Genomic DNA, 21,654 nt, shown 5'->3' on the forward strand with positions numbered 1-21,654 from the left:
AGAGAAGGCTTTATACTGACTTCTACACTATTGCCATCTGCAAAGGTCACAGAAATCTTTCCCAAAATGGAAAATATATACTAAGAATTACTTACATAACACCTTCCAGAGCCTTTATTAGTGAACTAATTGCAATTCCTTGTCTAAGAAAACCCTATGGAATTTGGCAGGTGACTTGATGGCACACATACATACACAATTACAACTTAAAGAGGTTTTCCTACTCTAGGATTCTTTGGGGCAGTACAGATGGATGGGTCCATACCGCTCATTTTTGCTCTGCGCCTGTGCTACAGCATCCGCATGCTGCAGCACAGGCGCACCGCCAAAAAGAAGCTGCCTAGAGCAGCTTTTTTTGTTTGTTTGTTTGCAGCATCGCAAACAGAAAGGGGTGCCACCATGATGCCACTTCCTGTCAGCAACATATGGACGCTGCATGTGGACCGGAGACCGCCATGATGGCAGTGTCTGTACGTACTAGAGTTCCAGAGCATGCGGTTGCTGCTCATTCCCAAACCCTAGAATCGGTGCCGCCATGCCACTTCCTACCCATCTGTATCGGCCCGTTGTCTTCATGTTTAAAGCCACATCCAAGGAGGAAACAGACAGAGGAAGGACAGTCCATAATAGTACTGACATAAACAAGCGAGTTTAACTGCAAGACAAATGATGGTTCTAGCCCCCAAATATTTTTCTTTCATATTGGTTTTCTGTCTATTAGACTTGATCTTCTAGTGTGGAATATTGCTGAATGCAATCTTGAATTTAACTGAATAACTTGGTGTACTAGTGTCCAGCACCTGTCATCACTGCTGGATTCAGAACGACAACTGGAAAGAAACCTGGCTCACTTTCTCAGGTTTCAGAGGGCAGGGCTGCTGTTTTTATTATGATGGCTGAAGAGAGTGTAGCACACTCCAAAGACCTCGAAGGCTCTGAAACATCTCCATCTGAGACCCCGACTGTCAAAGTCTTAGAAGAGCTCCTGAATACCGGGAGGCCCTCCTGTAACCATGCAGATGAAGTATGGCCTAATCTTTTCATAGGAGACCTGTAAGTAAATCCTGGTGGAACAGTTCAACTTATCTTAACAGCCACTCCCTTACCGTAATGGCTGCAGTGAAGTAAATACTGTTTTCTAGGAGTGCTTAATTCTGTGATGTGATTGGATGCTGAACTAGTTATGCATGATGAATATGCTGCTATTTAAATCAGTATATGCATAACTGATTTCTTATGCATAAATATTGGGAAACATGCATATATTTTACAATGCTAAATCAGGCCAAGTTGTTAATTATGAACTTCCAATCCCATAATCCCGCTAAACCACTGCCAAATAATTGTTCAATTTACATGCTGCAGACCTTGGCACTGGAGCTCTCTGACAGAGAAGGCTAAATGTCTCAGAAAACTACAATTCCCAGAATTCCCTAGCATTGAGCCAGGGCAGTTAAAGTGGTCTCAAACTGGATTATTTCTACAGTGTATTTTGGCCCAGTGTTGACCATTTTGTGTCTTCAGTACAAATGCCTAGCTTATGTTTCAGTAAACACGTCTATATGGTGGTATGGAACCCATGATTTGTGGCCCTAATTACCATGTATGCAGCAGGTATGTTTGACATCAAGACCATTCAAGTAGAACTATTTGCGGAACTCCTGTGCAAGAGGATACTGCCCCCGAAGCCCTTTTGATTTAGGAATCTAAATTCATGGGGGGGAAAATTCTCTCACTTTCTTGGGGAACTCCTACACCACTGCATCCATACATGGTTTCATGCTTATATTTTGCCCTTTTAAATTTCATTATATCCGTGGCGTTGGGCATGCTCAGCAGGGTTGCTTCATCATGAGAACATGCGCAGCAGGCCTACTGTATTATTCAAGAATTTAGTTAGATTCTGGCTATTGTTGGAGTAATGCCTCTTTTGCTTTCAAGCTGTCTCATATCCTGTATACCCTGACGTTGATTGAAAATAAAGTACCTCTGGTATTCACGCTACACTCCACAGTCAATCCACTGTTACCTAAATTGAAGGGAGTCCCGACAGGGCATCCACAAATTGTACTCAATGGGGAAATTAATTTAGCTCAATAGGAAGAAGCGAGCAGTCTTTGGTAACATAAAGCCAGGATCGTGACCTGTGTATAACAGTTCCAAACCCTACGAATTCCAAAGGCACTTTCTGAATTAATTTAGTTTAAAGAGGACTTCACACACACACACACACACACACACACACACACACACACTCTTTCACAAACACATGCACACAAGAATTGACAAAGCAAAGGTATCAGGTAATAATGAGTTGCAGGGTTGCTAGAAGACAGTACTTCAGGGACGTAGCCAAGGGGGGGTCCTTGGGGTCTGGACCCCCCTTCCATTAGATAAAATGAATGGTGCGTGCTGCTGAGCCACCGCACCCAAGCCCCATTATAATGGTGGCACTTAGTCTGGACCCCCCCCCTTCCCAAAGTCCTGGCTACATCCCTGAGTACTCTACCAATCCAGAAGGGTAGCTCTGATTGCGGTTTTACCTGATTGAAGATGGCTCAGTAGCTGCGATACAGAATGTGGGATGGCCAGCTACTGAGGTACCAAGTCAAAATCAAACAGAGGTTCTGCCAGTTTCAGACTAGACCAATTTGCTAGGGCCTAGGAGCACATACTTATATCCGGAAATGGGTCCAGAGATCTGGATCTTGGGCTATACCACCTTTAGTCATTGATTAGTGTTTTTATGGGCTCACAACCTAGCTAGAAACTATCATCCTAGATTTCACTGTCAGTGAAGGATTTCCAAACTTAACAGAGCATGTTAAGTTTTTAAAAATTTTGTTATGCTGTTTAACATGAATATTCATACATTGCATGACATTTGCCTTTCCTTCTGTTCCATGTTTGCTGTTTGCCTTTCCTTCAGTGTTATAGCCCACAACCGGTTTGGTTTATGGAAAATGGGCATTAGCCATGTCTTGAATGCTGCCCATGGAAAAATATTTTGCAAAGGATCCCATGACTTTTATGGCACTAGTATTGAATACCATGGTGTACCTGCTTTTGACTTACCTGACTTTGACATAAGTCCATACTTTTATCCTGCTGCAGAATTTATACACAAAGCCTTGACTACACCAGGAGGTAGGAAATCACTTCGGCTCATGAATGATGTTGTGGTATGATATATTGGCTTTAACCTGGCATGACCCATCATGCTGCAGAATGGATGTAAGAGGACTGGCAGTACATTTATCTGTGGGCTCCTTGTGGCCTATGATGGAGAGGAGCTAAACAGATCATGGAGTAGCCTTTGTTCCTTGCTGGCTCCTTCAGTCTCTTGTCAAAGAGGCATGAAATCTCCCTTGAGTTTCCTGTCTTCTGAGCATTTTCTCCCCAGGTCCCCAGCTTTGCCTACCTCTCTTTCCCCTAACCACAAGTATCCCTTCTGTTCCCCTTATTTGCACACTGCAATTGTAACGGTGTGATATCTGCTGTAGGTAAGGTTATGTGAGATATGAGTAGTAGTGGCAATGGTGTCACACTACTGCTGCTGCTGGGTGCATCTTATTGTCTATCCCAAGACTGAAAATGAGTTCCATAATGAGGGAAAGTTAAAATTGTGACATAAATTTCACACATGAACTGAGAATTTTTAATCATTGTTAACTTTGTCAGGATATTTCTACTGATCTGGGGTCTGAGCTCAAAACAAGATTGAGCTAGTATACACAGGTTGAGCATTCCTAATCCAAAAATCTGAAATCCAAAATACTCCAAAATCCAAAACATTTTGAGTGTCGACATGACGCCACAAGTGGAAAATTCTACACCTGATCTCATGTAATGGGTCATGGATGCTGAAGTCTTTATATATAAAATGGTGTAGGGCAGGAGCATAAACAGAGATTAGCCCCAGCCACCAGGTGTGCATTTTGGAGGCTCCCCCACATCCAGGAAGCCCAACAGCTGCCCACGTCTGTCCTTGAGACAGCGGATGCAGTGCTCCTACTCATTTGTTCACAAGGCTGAAGCAGGCCGTTGGCAGGCTCCCCAGAAACATAAACATACAAATATTGCAAAATATATGCAAATATTTCAAAACAGGAAAAAAAAAATCTGAAACACTTCAGGTGCCAAGCATTTCAGGTAAAGGGTATTCAACATGTACTGTGTAGTGTTAGGGCTGCAGCTTGGATATGATTGGAGATAAGTGTTATTCAGTATTAACACATCAACCCACAAGTTTAGAAAGAACAACTGTTAAATATATAATTCGCCTGTGAGCCACCTTGGGTCCCTCCGGGGAGAAAGGCAGCATACAAATGAAATAAATAAATAAAGTAATAAAATAATATCTCTTTGGGGAATTTTAGACTTTTGTAGTGTGAAATGTCATGTGCACCATTTATACATACTGTTCTTTTTCTTCTCCTTTCATTTGCAGCTAAAATCTTAGTGCACTGTGCTGTTGGGATAAGCAGGTCATCTTCTTTGGTGCTCGCATATCTCATGATACATCATCATTTCTCTTTGGTTGAAGCAATTCAGACAGTGAAAAAACATCGCTGGATTTTTCCTAATCGTGGGTTTTTGAAACAACTGAGAAATTTGGACATTCAGTTAAGAAAAAGAATGGAGTATAAGGTGAAAAATCCTTGATTGTCAGGAAAAGTGACAATTAGCCATTGAAACTTTCCAGTTTATTTGTTCCCATGTAAATTTCAGATTGTGCGCTTTGATTATATATGGCTATGTTTCCGTATTGTGTTGTTTGACTATATTATGTAAAACTCTGACTATGACGTTTGGCTACATGGCCACATTGTTATATTGGGCCTTTTGAGTATATGTAGAATTCTGATTGAGATGTTTGATTATATATGATTATGATATGTATTGATATGTATTTGCTATGTGCTGGATATTACTGTAGTATGTTTTGGTTATATAGTCCATTGCTTATGCCTGAGGGTATGTTATATAGAGGTTTGGTGTGATGTGAACTTTGTAAGGGGGAATGAGGGGGGGAATATATTTGAGATTAATCAATATAAACATATGTTGCTGTATAGATTATATAATACAATTTGATTATAAGCTTAATAGCTGGCTAGCAAATTTATATTTTATAAGAAAGGATAAAGACTGAACCTGGAGTTCACAAAGAGCCTTATGCTTGTTAGAATGCCAGGTATGTATGTAGGAGCAACTTTATTGTTCAGAGCATTCACAGTTATCTGCTAGTTTCAACTCTTGGAGAAGAGAGTGAGAAAAGCATTGGTATAAAATGACTTAATTGTTTTGGGAACAGGGAAAGTCAAACTTTATCCCACTATATTCATTGGGTGAAGTCAATAACTGTTAATTGTTGCATGTGTGATTGATATTCAGTTCTGATCAAGACATTTTCCTGGTAGCATCTCTTCAACTTCAGAAATAAATCCTTGTTGTTCAATCTACAGAGGACTGATTTACTGAGTTGGAGGGGGGTTCAGCCAACTCTTGACATCACTAGGGGTTCTGTGAGAGTTTATGATTAGAAAAAATAAGCACCTTTTAGTTGTATATGGCTGCAGTGAGAGGAGCAGCAGATCCTTAGACAAAAGAGCAGTAGCAATGGATGAGAGCAGCAGTAATGCATGAGAATCATGGCAACGGCAGCATCAGCAACATGTGGCAAATGGCAGAGCCCATTAACTTGCATAGGGACTTTTAATGGCAGCAGCATCAGGATAATAAGTAGCAGTTGTAGAACAAAAGACAGTTAAAATTGTCTGAGAGGTGGTGGCCAGTTGCCCTCATGAGGACAGTCCTCCCTTCAGGGCTATAACCAAGGAAGCCTTTTGCTAAGTGCAAAGTTGCAGGACAGCATGTGTAAGTACTACAAAAAGTAGGCTCCCAGGAAATGGGAACTCCTTATCAGAATGAAATACATTCTCATTTGGATTTGGATTCAGTGGGTGCTTTGGATATAAAAGACAAATGAATTTTGCTAGGCAAGTTACACAACGATTATCAGACAGGAAGAAAACTGGGAGTAAAAGGTATACTCCCGGCAAAGTAGCACAATTGTGCTGAAGATTTTCAAACACACTGCACTAATCCCGGACTTAACCCATGAAGAACAAGCAATGCTCCAGCAACAAACCATTCATGCAACTTCCCCATGAATGATTTGTCACTGGAGCATTGCTGGTTCTTCATGCGTTATGTCCTGTATAAACGTGACATTGTCTGAAAAAAAAGCAGGATCTTGCTACTTTGCCGGGAGTATGCCTTCCCCCCTCCCCGATTTCCCCCCCATATGCAAATCTCCATTGGTCATTCAGTGCATAAAACCTTGTTGTGCTCAACCTCAAGGCTTCTGATATGCGTCAGAGGAGGCAATGTTTACAGAGGAGTTAGTGGTTCTGACGTTGAACTCAGGATGTGACAGGGGAAATAGTGTAACTTTGGAAACTGAAAGAAAACTCAGAAAGCTCACTTGCTACTTCACTGAATTAATGCTAGCTGGGTATACATGTCAAGAGCTGTTCAGAGGAAGAGAATTAGCTATGGTATACAAAACAAATGGTAAAATGAGTGAGTCCAGGTGGCCTCTAAACTTGTTGGTCTGTCTAATGGAGGGGCACATTTAAGTACGGGGCCAGATTTGGCACCAAAGCCCAGGAAAAATACCTTTCTGTCAATGCCCAGCTGACTGGGCATTGACTGAACATTTAGGCACTATATGATTCCATAATCCCTAGTAACAACTTGCTTTTATTTTATAAGTAGAGGAAAAATACATGCAATAACTCAGGCCCTGTTGAAACCACCCAGCACATGGTTCTTATTCTTGGAAACGTCCCATGCTTGAGGCTCTGTTGTTTCTTCTGGAACAAAATGGATTCTTGAAGTGTCTGGGTAATGTCAATTAAACAACAAAGCACAACTTCAAATGTAAGGAGTGAGAGCACAGCTCCTCAGCAATAGCCCTGGGAAAAGCACTCTCCATGGGCCTTGATGGCATCTCTCCCTCCACCCAAGCAGCTTACTAAATAGTAGTGGATGATATAGGAGGAATGCCATCACCTATACAACACCAGCCTTCTGGCACTTTCTCTCTTTTCCTGCTATTCCATTGAGTTCTAGGTAGGGTTCCCATATCCCGCCTGGGGGCGGGACTTTCCCGATTTGGGGCGGGTGCGCACGGTCCCGCCCCAGTTTGGCCCCGCCCCCGGGACTCCCCCCCCCCAGCGAGTCTTGCAGGCTTGGCTGGGGCTTGGAGGACGGCTGTCTTCCAATCCCTAGCCATGCCCTGGGGGCTCCTCCGCAATCGCGGAGTCCTGCAGGCTTGGCTGGGGCTTGGAGGACGGCTGAAGCCAAGCCCCAAACCTCTGCCTGGCTGCCTCCGTCTCTGGGGGGGGGAATCCTGGGGGTGGGGGCAAAACGGCGACGGAAGCAGCCAGGCAGGGGTTTGGGGCTTGGCTTCAGCGAGGCCCCATTCCCTTGCCTGGCTTCCTCCGTTGGCGACGGAGGCAGCCAGGCAGGGGAAAGAGCCTTTCCTCTTTCTCCTCCTCCTCCTCTTCTTCTGCCTCCTTTTCTTCCTCCCCTTCTTCCTCCTCCTCTTCTTCTTTCTCCTCCTCTTCCTCCCCTTCTTCTTCCTCCTTTTCCTCCTCTTCTTCATCTTCTTCCTCCTCCTCTTCTTCTCCATCTCTTCTTCTCCTCCTCCTCTTCCTCCCCTTCTTCCTCTTCCTTCTTCCTCCCTTTCCTCCTCTTCTTCATCTTCTTTCTCCTCCTCTTCTTCTCCATCTCTTCTTCTCCTCCTCCCCTTCTTCCTCCCCTTCTTCCTCTTCCTTCTTCCTCCTTTTCCTCCTCTTCTTCATCTTCTTCCTCCTCCTCTTCTTCTCCATCTCTTCTCCTCCTCCTCATCTTCCTCCCCTTCTTCCTCCTCCTCTTCTTCTTCTCCTCTTCCTCCTCCTCTGCCTTTTCCACTCTTCCTCCTCTTCAATGCCCAAATATGCTGTTTGGAATGGGGGGGGGGGGGGAGGTTAGCCAGAAAGGGAAGTACATTTCTGCCATCTGTCTAGGAACAATGCCAAAATGTCCTCCATTTTGATCATGCCTAAGAAACATGCATTTATATTAACATTTTTTAAAAAAATCATCAATTTTGGTGTGTCCTCCATTTTTAAAAATGTGTCCTACATTTGAAAATTTTGTCCTACTTTTGTCCTACATTTGTCCCAGTTTGGAGGTCCAGAATTATGGCAACCCTAGTTCTAGGAAATATATTTGTTCCCAAAGACAGTGCGGAGGGCACTGGGACTTCATTTTTGGCTGATCACTGCTGCTTCTGACATTCTGCCTATTCCCCTTGAATAGCACAGGCAGCAAATTTTCAAGAAGTCACCTGCCCTACACTACTCTAGGCAGTCAAGATTGCAGAAGCCAAGGTGGCCATTTGCCAATCCACCTAGAGAAGAGAATGTAAAAGCACTTCTCTGTCATTGCTGCTGTCACTCTTCTTCTTATCCTCAGAGTTTCTGGGGGCCATCCTTGATGTAAACTTCATAGCCGGGGCATTGGAGAGAAGGACATGAGTGGCAGTGTAGAATACCATATCCAGCTCTCCTCTTTAATTAGTAAGCAATTACTTTTTTTAAAAAAAGAATGAAATAAAAGAGGATCTTTATTAGCCACAGGAGGCCACTATGAACCCTAGAACTTGCCACACCACGTTGGGGGCTGGTACTGAGACAGAACAAAGTAGAAATAAACAGTGGATTCAGTAGTATCTCTGGAGTCCTGGGTTCAGATTGAGGCATTATAAAACACATCCAGGTCATAGTTTTCTGTATTCCCAATTAATTGCTATAGTATCTGTCTCCAACATATGGCACTGCCTGGGGTGGCTATGATGAAATCCAGAGCTGGGATGGAGATGTTCCTAAAATCCATTCCCAGAACTTGTGTGGGAGTTTCAGCTGAAGCTACAAAGGCACTAGAGCTGAAACCAGGCTCTGAACATACAGGAGATACTATTCTACTGACTGGACAAGGACAGAATGTCACATCCCTGATATTTATATCAGCCCTAACTAAACTAAATACTGCATACTGCTTGCCAGTCACTGGAGCCAACGCTACACATATCCTTCTTCCCTTCTGTGCCTGAAGGGGGCTCCAAGGCATGAGAATACAAACAACGGTAGGTAGCCCCTTCACTATGATATCTGAATATTTTCTTAAGTGAAGTTAATAGTAAATGGGGGAAGGGGAGTGGAATTTCAGTTCACAAAAAGCATTTTCAGTTGGGAAAAGTATAAAAGTCTAAACACATTCATTTCACTGTAGCAAATCTTCCTTGCTCTGCAAATCACTTTTATTAGCTTATAGTTTGTTGTGTTTTTCAAAAATGTGATGGCCTGATCATGAATTTCATTGCACATATGTCTCATTTGACCTAAAGTCTGATCCTTTTCAGGTTCTGAGATTTTCAGTATCAGCAATGGAGTCCCTGACAAACATAAACAGATGTTCAGGTCTGTTAAACTAGCTTGACTTTTCATTTTTGCAGAGAGACTTATGTATTCCTTAGATGCAGCAAAACCACTAAAAGGGGGGAAATGCAGCTTTTTCACTGTATTTGTTTTTCTTTTTGCATGAATTGCTGCTGTGTCAGTAAAATCCTTTTGCCTATCCATCAGTCATGTGTGCGCGTGAGAGGGAGGAGTGATGCATTTCAAGATGCACACCTGCTTTTCACTGTCAAATGTCAAAAAGTAACTAGAGCTCAGCAGAGCACAGCAATGACAAAATGTCAACAGATTGATGATCACATGAGAGCTCCACAATCCATTTCTGAAGGCGGTCGCCATCTTTTGCAAATGAATACCCTCGAGTCTGCGGTACCCTCCCTTAAAGAACTGGAACGTGCTATGGACAGCTGCAGGATGGAATTAAATGAGGTAGATGAAGTGTGGCCCAATCTTTATATAGGTGGCATGTAAGTGTTATCTGGGAAGAAGCCATTGCTTAAGTGTGGGAGAAACATTTTTGCCCCAGTAAGCTCTTAAACTGAAGAAATAAGTTGCCAATGATAAACAAATATGTACACCCTGAGAAACAACAGTATTTCCAAAGTTTTCATGCATGTTGGGTATTTTGGGGACGACTTTAAAAATAAAAGGACCGGTAGGGTAGAAAACGATGAGACTGCACTCTTCATCCCAGAATAGACAGTACTGCCCTATGATTATATATTGCATATTTTGTGCCCATGTAACTAATTTGTCTTTCAAGGAACCTTCCTTTTGATCCCAGAAAACTTTAATTCCATTTATAGATTTAATCAGTTTATATAATATATACCATATCAGAAATGTGTATCAAAGGCCAACAGTATGTTCTACACCCAAGCGGTGCATATTACTATGTACAAACTCTATTTTCAATATTTGGCGTGTCTCACATAGGTTACAGCCTTTTAAAAGTCGCTGAAGAGAAGGTCAAACTCAGCCCAACAAAGGCAAGGCAATCTGTAAAGCTAATCTTAGTGATAAATTGCTCAGACTAACAAGTCAGTTTGTCTTTGTGGATTTTATAGGTGTGTGTTGAATGGTTGGCGGAGTCAGCTGATACTATAAAAGCTGGGAGAGGAATAAGCAGAATCTTTTCAAGCTGGAACTGCAACCCTCAGCCTAATATGCTTGTACTTCAGGACACCTGAGTATTGGAGGTAGAAAGGATTTCAGGTGCCTGAGCCTGACCTCAGATGCAGCAGAAGAAGGCATGCAGGTGTCATGCCTTGTTGACTTTTCTAAGAAATGTTTGTGCCTAAGAGGAAACTGCAGATAACAGGGCCCATGGTGAAGGGTCATGAGTGGGATCTGCAAATTTGGCCAAGAAAAGTTAGTTGATTTTTCTTTCTTTAGAAGCCAGGGGAAAGAACAATTCAGTCCCAAAGGAAGAACAATCCATTCAGTCATTGCAAAAGCCTGGGAGCAGACCTTGTGGGCTCAGCCTTCTTCTCTTCTCCACATGATTACAAGGACTAATGCTCGCAGGACTAACATGAAGAACAGAGGTTCAGAGGTGTGTTCAAAGATTACTGAACACATTCTCAGCTCACTTTTATTATTTAGTGGGACTTTGTGCATCTCATGGAACACCCTGTTTAGTTTTGTTAGTCTTCTTTGTTAGCATACCTGACACCCCCCATGCTGTAAATGGGGTTTCCATATTTCCATATTTTTATATCTGGAGTCAAGAATGTTATTAAGAGGTCACAATGACCTTTCAAACACCAGGAAATTTTCCCATGGGAAGGGCATGTTGACCCAAAGAGATGTGAAGGATCCAAGTAATACCAACATAAAGGTTAAATGGGTTTGATGAGCACTCTTTTCTCCCCCCTTGCTTTCCACATATCCTCTCGCAGTGGAGACAAAAGAAACTCTACTAAAGACTATTTCTCCTACTTGCCCTGGCCATGTTCCCAACCAACTTCCCTATCCACCTACCTTGAGCTTGTCCTTGATCCAATAGCTGTTTTGTCAATCTGAAGTTAAGACCATATACCAAAATCATTCTTTTTGTCAATTCCATGAGAAAGTAGTCAAACTCTTTGCACTTCAAGTGGGAACGTTAAGTACCCCTCGAGGCTAAGATATTAGACATAAATACAGTGCGCCCGCACCATATGCGGGCGCGCCATACGCGACTTGAGCATACGCGGGGCGGAAGGGGCGGCGCGTCCCATTCAATTGAATGGGCGTGCGCGCCTGTTGCACCCCGCGCACCGCCACGCCGCCGTGGCCGTCATGCACGAGCCCCATTGGAAACAATGGGGCTCGAGCATAGGCAGAATTTGCCTTACGCGGCAGGATCCGGAATGGATCCCCGCGTAAGGCGAGGACGCACTGTATCAGCCCCAGCTCTAGCCTTGTGTTTGCACAGAGAACCTCTTCCACTCACTGTTAGCACCCACAGACACCATCTGAGTCACACCCCACTTTCTATGAATTCCTCTCTAGTACAGGTAAATATTTTCACTTCTAAATTCCTAAGCCTCCACCATCTAATTTCCATATCTCTGTTTTGGTTAGCTTGGCATGGTGTCCCTCTTTGAATTGCTATCATGTGTTTGGTTGAACTCATGCATACTTCTAAATACAAATCTTCTTTTGTCATTAGACGTGGAGTCCTCCCGCAGTTAGTACTGGTATACATAGGGGGAAATGGTCCCTTAGGTTACCCAACCTCTTGCAGACCTCCTTGAGCTAAGCAATTCCCCAACATTTAAGAAGATGCTGACACAATTGGTGGGGATCCCAAGTCCCCCTCTACCTTTTGAGGTAACATCTTCTTCAACAGTTGGACATTTCCTTCCTTCAGTGGAGTTAAAGAAGAAGGGGAGAGGCTAAGGAGAGGAACAGGAGAAGTGTCTGTGTAGAAGAAAGTAGACAGGAGTAGGAGAGTTGGATGATATAACTGCTGCAGCCTCTCCTGGTTTGTGTGTTCTTCGTCATTAATAACATTTACCATCTTGATTACATTCTGATGTTCCTTGGCCACATGTGTCCCAGTTCTCATCTGTGAAATGTTGGAAGGTACAAGGTTCATAAATTCAAAGTCTAGTTAACATATACATCTTTTATCACAGGTCCACATTTGATGAAGTTTGGCCAGTGGCATAACACTTTCCTCTCCTTCCACTCACCTCATCATACAGACACCACATTCAAAACCAATCTAGTGTGCCCTTTTCCCCACAGTAACCTTTTCTGAGCTAACTGTTTACTCAGCATTCCCAGCAATGAGGAAACAGAAATCTTAGAAGCCAGGGAAGATCATTTCGCCCACATAGCAGCTGCACTGCAAAGAAAAGCTGTAGGAGCCTTAGAAAGAGCATCCAAGAGTTGCTATTTTTTATATCTTTTTGACATGATTTATACTGTCTCTCAACTACTGGCTCTAAAAGATCAGTCACAAACAAGAGAGAAAACCAGATTTTGTCATTTGTATTAACTGTAGATAGATCTAATTTGATAACATACTACACCACATTTGAAATTTAAGACACATTCTTCTATAACAGACACAATAAATAGGATGGAAGCAGATGTTGCGGGCATAACCCAGAACCCATTCGGATCAAAATGGGAATGATTTCCCTATAGATACAGAGTCAGATGCTGCTCAGAATTCTTAGGCATCACAGCTTTTATGAGCATCAGGACTGCACCATGGACTACTGGCATGTTCACAGATTTTCAGTTTCTATATGTCACTCAGAAATTTGTTCTGGATAATTACAAAAAATATATATGTTTCCATGCTGCTGAAATTAAACAACAAATTCACAGTGTAATGTTGTTAATGCAGTCTTTATTCAAGAAAGACAAAGGATCTGGAGTAAAATTTTAACACAATTCACATATAATGCCAATTTTCAAAAGGAAGAGTGGTGGCTCTATGTATGTGTGGGAGTGGGGAGAGAGAGAGAAATACACTCACAGCCTTTCATGTCCAGATGAAATTATGACTTCAACTGTGTGCACAGATTATTCACAAGCCTCTACTTAGGCTCTGAAAGCTGGCCATGAATGCCAAGCAAAGCTAAGCAGCAAGTCACAGCAGGACAAGAAGAATGCCCTATACTAATGAAGCCACATGGTGATATTTATGCTATATTGGGGCTTAACCAAAAGCTTATCCTGATAATCAGTTGAAAGTCTACTGTCACACTAGCTTTTGTGAGGAAGTCCTGCAAATCCTGATCCAAAGGACAACAGTACAATATCAAAAATATTTAGTATCAGTCACTGACTTTTAAAAAGTTGAACCCCAGATTCAGGATGCTTGCAGGAAGAAAACTCTTACGACTACTACTCAGAAGGCATAGCACCCCTATTTTGTTTCTTCTTTTCTAATCATTTTTTTCCTAGTAAGATAAAAGATGAGACAGTGGGAAAACATTCAAGGATTACATAAAGAGTATGATGGCACAATAAATCTCTTTACAACTCTGTGTTTGAGGCAGGCAGAGATTGGAAAGTTAGGGGGGATACAGACGGGCAGAAAGGGGCGGCAAGACACCGCCCCTTTCTTCTGCAGATTGTTGCTGCAGCAACTGCATGTCTCGGCAACATTACGCCATGAAAAAGGACTCACAAAATGTGTCTCCTTTCTCCATTGCTGCCAAGGCACCATTAGCACCCTTGAGCGGCGCGGTGATGTCCCTGGTGCGCCGCTCTGTTTGGACATGGCGCCCGAGGCACGTCATTGGTGAACGCGCCGTGTGAATACACATGCAACCCAAAATGGTACCCAGACAGCATGATAGGGCTCAGGAGCATGCAGACGCTCCACTCTCTTGAGCCCTAAAATCGGCCCCAGGCCGGCAATTTGCACCAGTCTGTACCGGGCCTTTGTACAGAAGAGTTGAGATGTTGAGTTAATTATTATTATGCTTTAAAAATCTAATTCAGTTAAATTTATCCCTCAATTTGAGCTTTAGATAAAAGGAAACAGCTGTATGAAGTTTTGAGCTCATTTCTCATTCACTCTCCCTTTTTCTTGCTTCCACTTTCTCCCTATTGTATTATTGTATTCATTCTCACATCAATCCCCCCCAAATCATAACCACCACCATCATCCTTGTGCAAGGCAAAAGATTACAAACTGTCTTCTGGAACACATGAGGGGTTTTTATGTGTGCCCAGGCATTGTGGAACATAGAAGGGCCAACTGGCTCATAGATATCACACTCTTTGATGTCTATGAGTGGTCCTGGAACCAAACCTCAGCAGATACCAAGGGCTCACTGTACCTCAGACTCTTACTCACCATCTCTTGTGTATGAGTACATAATTTCATGAGGAGGAGGATACATGTGTGTTGGAGCAATAACAGTTAGATCCACATGTGGTTTGGACAAGAGTTGTCTTTTGTTGTAAGGTACAAACATGTCCATTATGTTTGGCATGCTCTTCTGAAATTACTTTTAATCTCCATATCAGGAAAAAGTTATGTAAAGCAGCCCTAAATTATGGATGGAAAGAATATTTAAAAAATAGTAGAAACTCTATTTCATAAGAGTTGAGAAACTCTAATTTAAAACAACAACAACACTGGACTGATTAGAACATTCACAGTTCAAAATTTATTCTACACAAAATTTGCACATGGTGATTTTGCCCAGAAAGCAATATTTTCTGCACAAAACAACAACATTTTTCTTCAGAAAATGCAATTTCCTATGCAGAAAATGCTGGGAGATTTGGCACAAAAATATGACATGCAAATTTTGCACAGGAAAGTGCACAGTTTTTGAAGCTTTTTTCGCAGCAGGAAGAAGATTGTTAAAGTTATTTGTTGCTTCTTTCAAGAAGAAAACTAGCAAATAGTTACATCCTTAACCTGCATACAAAAAGCTAATGTTATGACAGTTAAGCTGGAGTTTGTCCAATGAAGGTAGAACTTTGAGAAAAGAAGAGGTTGCAACAGGTGTTCTATAGAAATCCAGTACATGGTAATCGACTTTGCTACCTGTTGAAAGAAATGTGCACGCTCCCATTTTATACACTTGTGTATAAAACAAAAATTTAAAAAGCCTCATCAATTCCCTATGTTCTCATGCCCAAAGGAACGGTGTCTCCATAGCACCAATCTTCAGTTTCTCACCACCTGAATAATTGGTGCTAACACGAACAGTATTTTGCACAGTATAGTTGGCTCTACATATCCACAGATTCTGTATCTAGGGATTCAAGAGCTTAAAAATATTCACAAAAAATAATAATCCAAACATCAAACCTTGATTTTTCCATTTTATATATGGGACACCTTTTTATTATACCATTGTATATAACAGGACTTAAGAATCCATGGATTTTGGTAACCATGAGGGAGGGGGGCTGGAACCAAACCCCAGAGGATACTAAGGGCCCACTGTATGAAGGTGCAGATGAGAATCAGTTGCACTATACTCATTCACTCTCCTCATAATTTTGACATTTGTTTCCTTGTAGTGCGGTAGCACACAACAAAGAAGAACTGAGAAAACATGGCATCACTCACATATTGAATGCTGCACACAATGCCTGTGGGAGCAAAGGAAACCAAGCATTCTATGGCAAAGAATTCTGTTATCATGGAATAGCAGCTGATGACTTCCCAGATTTTGATCTGAGCATATATTTTCGTTCTGCCTCTGAATACATTCACAAAGCACTGAGTGTTCCAAACGGTGAGTGCCACTTCTGACAGAAATACCCAGCATCGAAATCCACAGGTTTGTTCATTAACAGGTTCATGTTGTCTACACACTCTTCATTTCAATCCTCGATTGTGTCTCACCAGTATTTACCACCATTCACCAAATAGATCCTCTTGTAATAGACATGCTGCCTAAGAGTTTCCAGATATAAACCAACCCACTAGTCTTGTAAAAGAGACAGCACATGACTGTGCTGAATGAAGTGTAGTGAAGACCAGCTTCAAAGGAAAGAAAATAGGATTTCATAGGAGGAGTTCTGCCTAAGGCTTATATATTTACTTGAGATGCTATGCTAACTACATGGTAGAGAGAGAAAGAGAGAACGAAAGTCATCCCTAAGAGTATCTATCTATATGACAGAGTGGGAAAGAGCACATAACAAAGAGTGGAAACATCTAGATTGTTCTAAGTATTAGGTTCCACCATTACTCCCTCATTAGGAATGTTTGGTTCTTTGTAAAATGCTTTGTTGCATTAGTCTCCAGTTCCACCATCTTGCTTCCCCCTCCCCAAAATCTCAGGAATCACCTAGCACAAAATAGCTCAAAGCAGTTGATGTGTGATATCTTTTTATTCATTTTTCCACCCAGGAAAGATTCTGGTTCACTGCAGTCTGGGCAAAAGCAGATCAGCAACCCTGATTCTGGCTTATCTCATGATGCATCACAATTTGTCCCTGGCTGCTGCTGTCGAAAAGGTTCTGCAGAGTCGAGCCATCTTTCCAAACCGAGGGTTCCTGAAGCAACTGCAGGATCTGGAGCTGAAGCTGAGGCACAAGAGAAAGTTGTGCCAACTTCAATAATGCGTAGAAAGGAAGAGTGCCAAATGAAAAAGTTTAATGGATAATTTTATTTTATTGAAGTCCTAGCACTACTGTTAATTAAGCTTTGTTAGAGAATCTGAAAAGGAGTTTTTTGGAACAGCCCTATGTATAGCCTTGGAAGACTAGATTGTAGAAGAAGTGATGATATACGCATTTTCAGGATTTCTTTTAGGGTGATTAAATTTGTAGCTTTTAAAACTAAGAAATCTTTTTAATAGTCCTTCACATATATTTCAGTAATCCTTACAACAATTATGCATGGTAAATCATAATTTTCAATCTATAAATTGGAATAAAATTGAGGGTTACTTTGTAAAAACAGGCAAGGATCAGGGATATATCCAGGCATCACTAGAGCTGGTGTCACCTTGTGTGGTAGTTCATTGTGTGTCCCCTTCCCATTGACCTCTTCCAATAACACATCGTATAGAATCCTTAGTCATGTTTTTTTGTACTAATTTTACTCATACAGTCGACCCTCTGTTATTGCGGGGGATCTGCTCAGGACCCTCCTGCGAAAACAGACTCGCTGATATTCAAGCCCCATAGGCTTGAATGGGGTGCGTGACCATGAGCAAGCATGGGGCACATGCCGCGGGGGTGTGCCCCATTGAAAATAAGCAAGGTCGACCCTCCGTGAATATTCAAGACCATGGACCTCAAGTTCATAAGAATGGAAGGGTGACTGTACATCATAATTTCCATATATCACTGAATGTAATGGCAATAGTTGTAACATAACAACCAGCAAAATTAAAATTATATCTTTAAATTTCAATAACATACACACAGCCTATATATATGTACATAGTTCCATGTGAAAGTGAAAAATTTGATAAGATGCTATATTTTAAAAGTAAATTTAAGAAGAATAAAAAAAATAATTAAAAACGAATATAGTTTTTTTGTGGGTTTTTTGGGCTATGTAGCCATGTTCTAGAAGAGTTTATTTCTGACGTTTCACCAGCATCTGTGGCTGGCATCCTCAGAGAATGCTGTCCTGGAAGAGGGTTGGGTATATATATACTGTGTGACCCTGGGTAAGGAGGAGTGATTCCCATGTTAATCTGTGTATTGTTCTGTTGTTGATGGCAAGGCCTAAGGGTGGGAGGATATGCAAAGAGGATTAGCATCTGCTTAATGAGTGGTCATTATCTGCTGGGAAAGCCCCTGCCCCTGCGTGGTTTCTCATTTACATTTGCTGATTCCTGATTTTGCTGTTTTGCAGGACTGGTAGCCAAACTTTGTTCACTTTAAGTGTTTCTTCTTTTCTGTTGAAGTTATCCAAGTGTTTGTGGATTTCGATGGCTTCCCTGTGCATTCTGACCTGATAGTTGTTGGCATGGTCCAGAATATCAGTGTTTTCAAACAGCATTTTATGCCCGGGATGATTTATAACATGTTGTGCTACTGCTGATTTTTCCGGCTGACCCAGTTGCTTTTAAAATGTCACAGTTTCTCTCTCCTTTCCCCACTTTCCCCCTTCATGGGGTGAAATTTCACCTTTAATGGGGGCAAACTGAGTTCAAAGGACAAATGTAGCTTACAATCATTTATCTCAGCAGTCGGGAGAGAAGAACAGGGTGAAATCTTCTTTTTCCGGTATTTTCAGGATTGGAGACAAGCCTCTCCATGCATTTCTGTTCCTTCTTCTTAATAACTTCTGCTAGTGGCATCACTAGCGGAGGTGCAGTTGTGCAGCCCACACCGGGTGACACCCCAGAAGGGGGTGACACTCAGTTGGACACTCCCTTCAACCGTGCCACCCTCTCATTCTCTCCGCATGCTGCCCTGTCCTTTTCCTCATCAGGAAAAGGACAGGGCACCATGGAGGGGAGGGAGCATGCACTGCCTCCAGAAGCCCCACACCCAGTGTGGGACGCCACTAACTTCTGCCATTTTGACCACAGTGGATGTTGCCTGATCACATGTTCCAGTTTTAATCTGTTAAACGTTGGAGGTGCATGGGTGTGTGTGTGTGTGTAAGACTATTATATTTATTGATTTGGGTTCTTTTTTCGGGGTTTCCTAAACTAACAACATAAATTCCAAGATTTTTCTACTTATAATGGTAGTCTTGTGTGTTCCTGCTCATTAATAACAATTGCCTTCTTGCTGCTTGACTACACATGTTCTGGATTTTTATTTGTAAAATGTTGGAGGGTATGCAATAAAAATGTCCTAGTGTGAAATAGTTGTGTATGAGTGTGGCTTACTGTGTTCAGTCTGCCTAAACACATTGTTACCTAGATTCACAGATTTATTATGCACATGCATTCACAGAACCTATACAAGAACATGTATACACATGACTGGAGAGGAAACCAAGCAAAACCTTCCCCAGACAAATGTCATGAAGTTCAATTCTGTATTTTTCTGTCACAAAGTAACTAATTATTATTGTTATTATTATTAAGAGCCTGACAGAATTGCTTGATTAATTCATTAATTAATCAAGACAAATTTGTGTAATTATTCTAAGATTATTTAGAAATATAAAGTTATACTTTGCCAAGCTGCCTAAGTAATCATCATTATGAACAGTTTATTAATCTTACTGAATCTACCATTATACCAGGCCCTTTTAATAGAAACATAGACCTTTCATGACTGATGAGGAATATGAATCAGAAAGGAAGGGGAATCACATGCCAAAAGTCAACTAAAGAAAAAGAAGAATTTACTGGCCAAACATAAATGATTCATTGTGGGATATCTCCCACATATGAAATATTGCCAACTTGGGAGTAAATTAAAGGATTGCTCTTACTGTGCTTTAGTTCCTTTGTAACAACAAACATGCCACAACATTTGTTATGAGATTCCATGTGTAGGAAGGCAGCTCTACAGCACATGCAAGAAGGTAGCTCTACAGTTGCTTGGGACTCTCATACAGATGTCATAAGTAAATCCCAACCAGTTAGATCCCTGAAATGTGCTGTGTGTGTATAATCCAAGACAATGCAAGTGCTGTGAAAAATGAGGAAACAGGACACCACTAGCACAAAATAGAGCGTCCAAAGTGTACCACAAATAGCTAAGGAACTTTTTCCAGGCCACCAAGAGAGTTTAAATGTTGTACATAATTAACTTTAAGCTAATTGACTTCTAAAAAGTCTGAAAAAGAGGACAGTTAGCATTCCCCCTTAAAAATACAGGACAGATAAGAAATGTATATTCAAATGGTGAGATAATTTTAAGACAACCAAAACCTGAACTTTGGTATATATGTAGCCCAAACCACATGTAGCTTGGAAGAAAAAGAGTGGAGAAGCAGAATGATTCCTAATTTGTAAAGCGGTCAAGCATGGCTGCATCCTTTCACCCTATCTGTTCAACTTACGTGCAGAAAATAATATACAAAGAACAGACTTGGACACAGAAAAAGGAGGACTGAAAAAAGGAGGAAGGACTATCAACCATCTAAGATATGCAGATGATACTATACTACTAGAAGAAAACATCACAGACCTAGAGCAACTACTAAGGAATGTCAAGGAACAAAGTGCAGAGTGCAAAAGCAGGCTAACTGGTAAACATACAGAAAACAAAAATAATGACCATGGAGGATCTACACAAATTCAACCTAGCCAATGAGGAAATAGAAATAATTAAAGAGTTTCAGTACTTTGGATGAAACATTGATCAAAACAGAGACTGCAGCCAAGAAATCAGAAGAAGACTAAGGCCCAAAGCAGACAGGGGCATGGCATGGGATTTACACAATGCATGCCCCGAATGTAGCCAAAAGTTGTGTCAAGCACTCCCCAAAGTAGAAGAACCAGCACAAAAAGGAGCGGTAAAAAGCGAGTGGGGGCCCAGATCGAGCCCAGGCCCATGCAGTCACTGCAGTGTCGATGTGATCCAGATGGGAGTAGTTTCTGACTGCTCCTCATGCCCTATCTGCATTACCCCTCAGAATGGAGAGGTCATCTATGAACGAACTAGAAAATATCTTAAAGAGCAAAGATATACAACTAAGCACGCAAGTTTCAAGCCATTGCAGTACCATGTATGGAACAGAGAACTGAACAATTAAGAAAGCAGATAAGAAGAAAACCAACTCATTTGAGTTGTGGTGCTGGAGAAGAGTGATGAGGATACCATGGACAGGCAAAAAGACAAATGGGTCCTACAACAGATCAAGCCTGAAATCTCATTGAAAGAAAGTTGATTAAGTTGAGGCTATCATACTTTGGCCACATCATTGGAAAAGACAATAATGCTAGGAAAGTTGGAGAGAAGTAGAAAAAGAGGAAGACCTCATTCTAGATGGATAGACTCTATTAGGGAGGTCATAGGTATGAGTTTACAGGAACTAATCAGAGCAATGGAGGATAGGGAAACTTGGGGATGTCTCACCCACAGGATCACTATGAATCAAGATTGACTCAAAGGCGGTTAGCAACAAAGCCCAAGCCATAATTACCAGGAAACATTATCTCATAATAAAGACCAGAATTTTAGCCCAAAACATAGTGTTATGATATGAGATGCTTGCTTTTGCCTTAAATTTGGAGGAGGAGCCCAACCAACTGCAATACAAAACATGTAGCTA

General features: G+C 41.7%; 2 protein-coding genes across 3 annotated transcripts; both read left to right on the forward strand.

The window, feature by feature from the left end:
• The first annotated feature begins 892 nt into the window (after positions 1-892).
• LOC149318939 (dual specificity protein phosphatase 13A-like) lies at positions 893-5,411 on the forward strand. The gene is made up of 3 exons (XM_089507927.1): positions 893-1,053; positions 2,930-3,147; positions 4,451-5,411. Exons 1-3 carry the CDS (start codon positions 893-895, stop codon positions 4,663-4,665), a joined length of 594 nt encoding a protein of 197 aa, XP_089364053.1. The 3' UTR covers positions 4,666-5,411.
• Positions 5,412-9,018: 3,607 nt separating this feature from the next.
• LOC149318940 (dual specificity protein phosphatase 13A-like) lies at positions 9,019-19,269 on the forward strand. 2 transcript variants are annotated; one of them, XM_089510737.1, is made up of 5 exons: positions 9,019-9,199; positions 9,476-9,533; positions 9,699-9,997; positions 16,026-16,243; positions 16,864-19,269. In XM_089510737.1, the coding sequence occupies exons 3-5, from the start codon at positions 9,801-9,803 to the stop codon at positions 17,073-17,075; spliced, it is 627 nt and encodes a 208-aa protein (XP_089366863.1). In that variant the 5' UTR covers positions 9,019-9,199; positions 9,476-9,533; positions 9,699-9,800; the 3' UTR covers positions 17,076-19,269. The 2 variants fall into 2 exon arrangements, with proteins under 2 accessions (XP_089366863.1, XP_089366862.1); XM_089510736.1 differs by lacking the exons at positions 9,019-9,199; positions 9,476-9,533 and having other exon boundaries at positions 9,564-9,997.
• Positions 19,270-21,654: the final 2,385 nt, after the last annotated feature.

Source organism: Sceloporus occidentalis, unplaced genomic scaffold (genome assembly GCF_023333645.1).
Source record: "Sceloporus occidentalis isolate IW3139 unplaced genomic scaffold, rSceOcc1.0.p SCAF_2, whole genome shotgun sequence".
Lineage (NCBI taxonomy): Eukaryota > Metazoa > Chordata > Lepidosauria > Squamata > Phrynosomatidae > Sceloporus > Sceloporus occidentalis.

Coding starts and splice junctions, on each gene's coding strand:
- LOC149318939 (XM_089507927.1), top strand. CDS start 893: ATGGCTGAAGAGAGTGTAGCACACTCCAAAGACCTCGAAGGCTCTGAA. Junction 1,054..2,929: donor AATCTTTTCATAGGAGACCT/GTAAGTAAATCC, acceptor CCTTTCCTTCAG/TGTTATAGCCCACAACCGGT. Junction 3,148..4,450: donor AGCCTTGACTACACCAGGAG/GTAGGAAATCAC, acceptor TTTCATTTGCAG/CTAAAATCTTAGTGCACTGT.
- LOC149318940 (XM_089510736.1), top strand. CDS start 9,618: ATGCAGCTTTTTCACTGTATTTGTTTTTCTTTTTGCATGAATTGCTGC. Junction 9,998..16,025: donor AATCTTTATATAGGTGGCAT/GTAAGTGTTATC, acceptor GTTTCCTTGTAG/TGCGGTAGCACACAACAAAG. Junction 16,244..16,863: donor AGCACTGAGTGTTCCAAACG/GTGAGTGCCACT, acceptor TTTTCCACCCAG/GAAAGATTCTGGTTCACTGC.